Raw genomic sequence first — 8710 nt, 5'->3', positions numbered from 1 at the left:
AGATGAGGCAGAAGTACCCGCATTGTTCCCAGATGCCGAGTCAACCCCTGCACCTGCTTAAATTTCGGGACGAAATTTCCGTAACGGGAAGGTACTGTAACGACCCTACTTTTTTCGTTATCTTTTACCGTTAATTATTTAACGACCGTTAACTGTTATTCGTGCCACGTCATTTCTATGACCTATATTATTATCTTTGTAATAATATATTAATTATTATGTGTTATATGAATATTTGTATTCATATCTTTAATTGTACGTTTCTACGTGTCGCGGATTTCTATCCGGCGAATCTTTTCGGTTTTCAAACCAACGGTCGAGCTTTTGGGATTTTTAAGTCCTAATTATTTTAAATATGATATTTTAATGTCATATGATCATATATAGTGTTTATATATTTTATTCGTCGCGTATTTGTTATCTCTCCGAAAAATCTATCGCGTAGCGGTGTTTTCGCGTTTAGGGCTTCGTTCGGGCATCCGGGCCACAAGCAATTTATCTTAGAATCAATTTGGCCCAGAAATGGGGCCCACCCCATTGATTTTGGACGGACACCCCATGGGGAGGGGGTATACCCCTTTCATTTTTGCAATTCTCCTCATTTTCACATTTTATTCCTAATTTTATCAACCCTAAAATTCATTTGGTGCTCTCTCCTCTTCTCCCTCCCTAGCCGTCACCACCACCACCATAATCCATCATCATCTTCATCAAATAATACTTGGATCAAGAAATCATTCACATATTCGGATTCTACACAACGATCTCTACGCGTTCATATTACTTGATTGTTGATTAGGGTATAAACCCTAACCCTAGATTTTCAATTTTTCAATTATTTTTCTGTTTTTACATGTTATATTGATAGTATGATGATAATATGTTATTGTATTGTTGATTGTATGCGTAGAATTGCTCGATTGCATATTTTTTCGGTTTGATAAAATTGGGACAGCAGCTTTTTCGTGTGTTTCTGATATTGTAACTGATGTTGATCATAAAATAAAGTATATAAATGAGTTCCTCTCATCAAGACATTAATTTTAGACTCCGGATTCATGTCGTTTCGATTCCCGGAGTCCTAGATACGAGCAAAGTGGTATTTTGTTAAGATTGAAATGTGATTTTGGTATGAACCGGGTTTGGTCCGACTTTGTGACCATATTTGGTGACTTTAGGGTGTGTTAGTGTGTTAGGACTGATGGTGGGGCGAACTTTCATGTTCGGGTCATCTCAATCCGAGCCACGTATCACCCGTTACGTCTAAAACACGTTTTTGATTGAATTGAAGTTCCAAGTAGTGTATTGGCTGTATATCACGACTTGTGGGCTGTTCATGGTATGTTCTTGAGTGTACCAAAGTGTCGGGTGGTTTGCTTAGGCGGAGATATATGTAAGGCTCGCCGAAAACCGACACCCGGGGCTCAGGATACGACCCGATGAACTTTTGATTTAAAACTTGAGATTTATTATTAAACTTATGATATAAATAATGGATTTCATTATCATTTAATTACTTATGATATAAAAAGTAATTATTATTATTATTTAAGACTTATGATATATATTTATTATATCATTTAATTAATACTTATGATTTAATTAACATTTTAATTAAACTTGTGATTAATAATACTTTCATTATTAATGGAAAATACTTATGATAAGTATTAAATAAGACTTATAATAAGGATTAATTAATTATTTAATTATTATAAGGCTTAGTTATTATTTAATTATAATTTAATTATTAAATACTTATGATTTAATGATTATAATTAGAAACTTATGATATGATTAATAATTCATTATTAATTAATAATACTTATGATATAATTTAAAATTTATTATTAATGAATAATACTTATATTATGACTAATATTTAATTAATTAATTAAATACTTATGTTATATTAATTATATCATTTAAACTTATATTAACTTTAATAATTCATTTTAATTTAATTAAACTTATGTTATGACATAATTAGACATATTTAACTTTAATAAACGTTATAACTTATATTATTATTATAACTTACACTTTTAAAATTAACGTTGACTATGTTTGACCAAGGTTGACTTTTGAGTTGACTTTCGGTTGACTTTGACTTTCAGTTGACTTTTGTCGACTTTCTAATTAAGGAAATTTTCCTAACTTATAAACTTTCCAAAAATAGAAACTTTCCAAAAATAGAAACTTTTCAAAAATAGGAACTTTCTAAAAATAGAAAGTGTGTGTCCGTACGCTGTTCCGATCAAACCGATGCATGTTGAGTGTTGTTCTATGTCTACTTGCAACATGTACAATAGCTATCATACTAAGACTTGACCTAAGTTAGTTATTTATATCGACCTGCTTTATTTATAGGTCGGCGTTGTGATCATTCCTGATCACTTTACTTCATTTGCTGTTCGCATGTTTGTGTGGTTACTTCGTTTGCTATTAAGGTGAGTTATAGTCCCATTTTTCTATTTAAATCTTTTGGGATGAGAATACATGCATTATATTTTTTTTACGTATTGGACACAAGTGAAAGTTGGTTTAAATTATTCATTGTGAGTTGAACAGAAATATTCCCTAGTCTGGTAACTGTAATCACTGGTTTCTACTGGTGAACGCGAATCCTATGGATAGATCTATCGGGTTTGACAACCCCATTTCGAGCTAGTCGCGCTAGCAATTTATAATCAGAATGTTTAGTACTTCGTAATTTGTTGTAGATACACTTGTTCGGTGTATATTATTTATTGTGTTTGGCAAGGGTAAATAAATGGTTAAGTGGTTACCAGGTGGCTCACGGTAAATGGAATAATGTTTTTATATGTTTTCTAGCATATAATTTTGTGGTCCAAAAAGGAGTTTTTATGTTTTCAAACATAAATTTTTATGGTTTTTATTAAATATTGTTTGCAATATTAAACCTATAATTCACTCAACATTTTTGTTGACAGTTACTCGCATGTTTTATTCTCAGGTTCATGATTGATTGCTTCCGCTGTGCTTAGAGAGTCTGCATATTTATGATGGCAGCTTTTGTTAAACAATAACTTGCATTCTATTTTGATACATTTAATAGTGGATGCTGTTGACTTTGTTTTGGTCAACATTTGGTTAAGTAATATTGTATGGTTTTTCTAAACTTATACATTTTGGTAGGTTTCCTTTATAGGGAATTATTTTTAAATAAAGAATGCAAGGTTGTTTTATTAAATTCATATAGAGTTTCGATCAAGCTGCGGGACCAAGATAACGATGGTCGTCAAGTGTACTTTGACGGGTCGTTAAAAAATACCCGGAAGGTCGGTGGTGTGTACTGACGTGGTTGCGTGCTGTTCACGCGCTGAGTTAAAGGGCTTATGCATAGAAGCTACCTGCAGGGCTTAGGCTTGACGCTGGGCGGCCTGCTGTACGCTGGGCGACGAATACTGAAAACGGCCAAATATCGTTATGTTTTATGTTGCTTGATCCATTTTTCTGTATAAAAATGGTGCTTTTTATGCGTGTATCCTCTAGGATACACCATTAAGTCCCCCCATTTTAATGTCTTTATTTTTGTAAAAATAAATTCATTAAATTAAAAATAAAAGATGCATTTTTCCTCGAAGACACAAAACTGCTATAGCCGTCTGAGTTTCTGCTCTGACGTCACATTTTCAATTATGAATTTTCCCCCAAAATCTTTTTGATTTATTTTTAAAATTTAAATTGGTTGTTCCATTGATCTGGCCCGTACACGTGTATCAATTTTGTCCACTGATTTTCCATTTGAGTGACTATAAATAGTCTTTTCCCCTTTTCCTTTTTCTTTTTCCAAAAATCAACTAGTTGTGCTGAAGATATCTGCAATTACTTACTTTAATAATTTGATAAGTGCAAGGTCAGTTACAACTTATCTTTCGCTTCTGATTGTATTTCTTTTAATTTGCATACTACCATGGCCGAATCCAGCAGCACTTCTTCTCAAAGGGACAATCGCGACGTTAGCACTATTCCTTCAAGCATTACTGAGGCTGAAATAGACCAATTATGTAGAGAACATAAAAACCTTAGATTGTTAAATCCGATAGTGCCTTCTTCCAGCGATAGGGTTAATAAACGTCCTAAGAAGATGATCACTCTGTATAAACTTCAACTGACTATAGGAAATCTTCGTATTCCCCTTTCTGCTTTTCTTCAAAAAATTCTTGCCCATTATGGAATAGGTCTTAGTCAAATTCATCCGTTAGGGTTACAAAAAATTATTCTGTTTGAAATGTATTGTAATTGTGTGGAAGAAGTACCAAATGTAAATATTTTCCATGAATTGTTTAGAACCCGTTTAGTTAGCAAATGCTGGTATACATTTGACTGTAAGCCGAGTAAGGCTTTTACTGGTGTGAAGGAAACTTCCTTGAAAAATTGGAAAGACCCGTACTTTTTTGTTAATGAAAGGGTCATTAATGATGCTTGGGCTAGTGTTCGTGAATGGAAGAAAATAGAAATAGGAGTTAGTAAATCCATCACTTTATCTGAGGAGGAAAAGGCAATAGTTGAAGATTGGAAAGCAATGAAGCTTCCCCAAAGGTCATATAATGATTATGAAGCCATCTTAGTTCTCTGTGGGATGAGTGAAAAATGGCGTATTGGATATATGCATGTGCTGCGTTGGGAAGGTCATGGTAGGCATTTTAATTAAAATTCTGCGCGTATACTTTGCTATCATAAATCGTATGTATTCTTATATATTTTTCTATATGCTTGTATTCTGTGCTATTGCAGAAGGAGAGATGCAGGTTTACAGAACTTTTAAGAAAACCAATCTAGATCCACTTGTTGTTTCTAAATGTCCCAAAACTCCTGCTGAACTTGAGGTTGATAAAGCCAAAAATGATGAATTTGAACAACTACTGAAAAGCCCAGAGTGGCCTGTTGAAGGTGGAAATAGTGGTACTGTTCAACCATCTCCTGAGGTGGAGATTATTGAAAGTAATCCTGAACCGTCCTGCGCCAAGAAGGCTGGCAAGAGTTCAAAACGTGCTGGGAAGCGCCCGATGAGTGAAGCTACTGAAAAGCCAAAGAAAAGAAGTATATTCCATATTTATATTATTTGTTTATTTCATTTTTAAAGTTTACAGTATACTTATTTGGCTTTGTTTATCATGAAATTGATTCTTCAGAAGGATCATGATGATGAAACCACTGCTGGTGGTAATATTACTGATTTTGCTGAGATTGAAGAAGATGATAATGATGATGACAATGAGGAAGAAACTGATAATGTTGATTCTTTTGAGACTCCTCCATTCAATACTTCGCGTACCCCCAAAGGAACTGACACAACACAATCCTCTGCATCTACTCAACTACCATCCATACCGCTAGGTGGTCTACAGGCTTTTCTTAATGATCCCAACAATAAATCAGATAGTTTTGCTGAGTTTCTGAAGGTAACCTTTAAAAAATTTATGATCTATCAACATTATTTCATTGATAATTGTTTTCTTATCATGACCATTGTATTCAATGTAGGCAAACACTATTACTGACTTGTCCTCCTCTCTATCCACCATGACTTATAAACAAAGTCATCAATCCACGGCTGCAGCATTGGTGCTCTTGAATCAACACGTGATTCATGATCTTAAAATTCAAAAAGCTCATGAGACGATTATTGCTAATGCTGTGCATAATGCTTCCAAAGTGAAGAAGCTTAAACTTGACTTAGAGGATGCCAACATGAAGTTGAAAACTACAGTAGATGCTGTGAAGAAGAAGGATGACTTGTTGCAGGTGGTGGAAACAAAATGTGTTTCGGAAAGGGTGGAGAAAGAAAAATTCATGGAAGAAAATGATAAGCCGCTGAAGAGTAATGAAGAGTTGAAGAAGATGCTGGAGGAGAAGAATCATTTGTTGGAGGAAAAGATTGCTGCTGCTACTAATGCTGAAAAGAATTTTATTGATTTAAAGGCTGGTGTCCCTGGTCTTGTGCATAGGGTGTTGAGCTCTCCACTTGTGGGTCAGACTTTTCATAGATATCTGGAGGCATATACAGAAAGTGACCTTTCAGATACCATGTTGGAAATTTTGAATGCTCTTCCTGTGCGACCTGACCCCTTACCGTCTGCAATTGCAAAACACATCAAACCAGATGCTGGTGCCAGACTGCAGGTAGCCATGGGTGAAGTAACTTCTTTGAAGATTAACTCTGTAGAAGAGATATGTGATAGGGAAGATGTATCTGTTAAGGATATTCTAGATGTTCTCATTTCTCATTGATCTGTAATAAACTAATTTATGTATACTTTAGTATGTGTATATGTTCTGCTTGTTACTCTTAACGTGTTTGTGCCCTATTTTCTTTTCATGATTAACATATATCTGCTGTCTATATGTCTAACCAATGTAAGTGCTTAGAAAGCTTGGATTTCATATATCACATCATATGGAATGATTTTTGCCTTAAACTGATTTTTTGATGTTGTACATGAATTGAACTCTCATTCGTCATCCGCTGTCTATAATGTATCATTCCATAATACTTCTGTGTGAATCAGAGGTGCACTGTTACTTAAGTAGTATGATGTGTACAAAGTAAAATTGTATATCTATTTGCTATCTTCATTCAGCAAAACATGTATAACTTTGTTATTGTATAGAATATATCAAACAATTTATCCGTTCTCCGTTCTGTTAGCAGAGCCTTTATTTTGCAAAAAAGTATTTGAGAGTTCTCACACAGCTTCTGAAGTCTAATGTGAATCAACCATAATGTTGTTATGCTATTTATATGTTATAGAAATTGATAAATTTGTTTAGAGAAAATTTATGTTTATGGAATTAGTGGTGTTCCGTTTAGCGTGTTGCGCTCAGGTGTTGTGCGGCTTACAAAATACACTTGTATTTAAATTTGCTGCTTTCAAAAATTTAAATGGATTTATGCCGTTGTGATAAACTATTATGTATGTCATGACATTATGAGATCTTTACCTTTGTCGCGGTGCCCTCTAGCGAAGTAAACACTTTACGCTAGCCGATCCCTTGTGTCTGTAATGTTGACACAAGAGCCTCTACCATCGGGGGCATAAAAATGCCTTGCCTTATGTGGGTAGGTATGAATGATATGCTTTACATTAAAAACGCGTAATGCTTTGCGTGTGAAAAATTAAAATTTTATTGATATTCGATTTGCCGCACATACAACATTTTGTGCAACATCTTCATGTGGGGTGATCATTTCCAATTAGAAAACTACAAAAAATGTATTGTGCTTTGTCTGAACTGATGAAATTAAAAACGTGATAAACAAACTGCTCTGCACAGTTAATGCTAACATGCTGTTCTCCGTGCAGCGTGTTGTGTCTTGCTTTTAATGTTCCCTCTTTTTGGATGGTTTGAAAAACCCATTCACATCATTTCTGCTAAATAACTGTCTTGACGGTCCTCCCCTGACAATGTTATCTTGTGCTTCTAAAATAACTGACTTTTCTCTTGCTGATCCAACGTACTCAGAGTGTACTACTACCACACCATTTGGTGTTGGGAACCGCAATTCTGCATGTGGTGTAGAAGTAATTGCTCTAAATTTAAGAAGAGTTCGCCTACCAAACAATGCATTGAATCTTGATCTGCAATCAAGAACTGTAAAGTCCACAATTTTTGTTCGGACTAGAGGGTGAATTCCCAATGTTACATCCAGCTTCACTTTACCAACTGCCTTTACTGATTCTCCCATGATGCCAGCAATTTTCAAGGGCGTGTAGCAAAGCCTATCCTTCATGCTGAACGGATAATCGCTGAAACAATGCAAATATAAAATATCTGCTTCACTACATGTATCAGTATAGATTCGAGTGATGTTTCTATTTGCAATTATAGCTAAGATAACCACAGGATCTTCTGACAGATGCCAATTTGGAATGGTGTGAAATATGATTGGAGCATACATCCAGTTCTCCGTCCTGCGTTCTCCGTCTGTTTCATTTTCCTCCACCTCATTCCATATAACCTTGATGTGCATTTCAGGGGTTGGATCCCTTTCATCATTTCTTTCTTCCCTTCTGTTCCAATCACACTGTCCACCGTGACGCGCCTTTCCTTGCCAAGCAAAACATTTTTTTGGATCATTTCTCCTATACTTTTTTCCTGGTAAAAGATGGTTTAACTCTCCATCTTTAATCTTTGCGATGATTTCCCTCATCAATGACTTACAATTGTCAGTTTCATGTCCATATGCTTCATGGAAATCACACCACTTATCACTCTGTGGTCCTTGACGCTCTTCCATTGGCAGTGGAGGGTGAAAAGTTTCCTTAAAATGCTCTGTGAACAAAATCTCTTTTGGAGTATTGGTTAAGGCCATGATGAGTGGGTGTCTGTCTAATGGTTTTCATTGGTGATAATTGTCATTTGGATGATTATTTCCCCTCCAACCGTGTTGCTGTTTCTGGTAATTGTTGTCATAACCACGTTGTCTCTGATAGTTGTCATTCCTGTTCCGCTCTCTGCCTTGCTGCCTAAAGTTTCTTTGATAATTATCCACTCTTGAATATCCCATTTCTCCTGCCCGCAAGTGTTTCTGATCAATAACCAATGCCTGATGCAATGTTTTTGGAACATCATAACACAAAGCATGAATTAATCATGCAAAACGTCGCTGATCAAGACAAAATATAAACCCTGAAACAAGCTGAAACTCTGGTATGTCTGGTATTTTTTGACACTCAATGGT

General features: G+C 35.2%; 1 protein-coding gene across 1 annotated transcript; it reads right to left on the bottom strand.

The window, feature by feature from the left end:
* Positions 1–7348: 7348 nt before the first annotated feature.
* Positions 7349–8341, bottom strand: LOC139870740 (uncharacterized). Its single transcript, XM_071858523.1, has one exon. The coding sequence runs from the start codon at positions 8339–8341 to the stop codon at positions 7349–7351; it is 993 nt and encodes a 330-aa protein (XP_071714624.1).
* Positions 8342–8710: the final 369 nt, after the last annotated feature.

Source organism: Rutidosis leptorrhynchoides, chromosome 10 (assembly GCF_046630445.1).
Source record: "Rutidosis leptorrhynchoides isolate AG116_Rl617_1_P2 chromosome 10, CSIRO_AGI_Rlap_v1, whole genome shotgun sequence".
NCBI lineage: Eukaryota > Viridiplantae > Streptophyta > Magnoliopsida > Asterales > Asteraceae > Rutidosis > Rutidosis leptorrhynchoides.
Note: the sequence above shows the minus strand (reverse complement) of the source record. Positions and strands in the feature narration are given on the sequence as shown.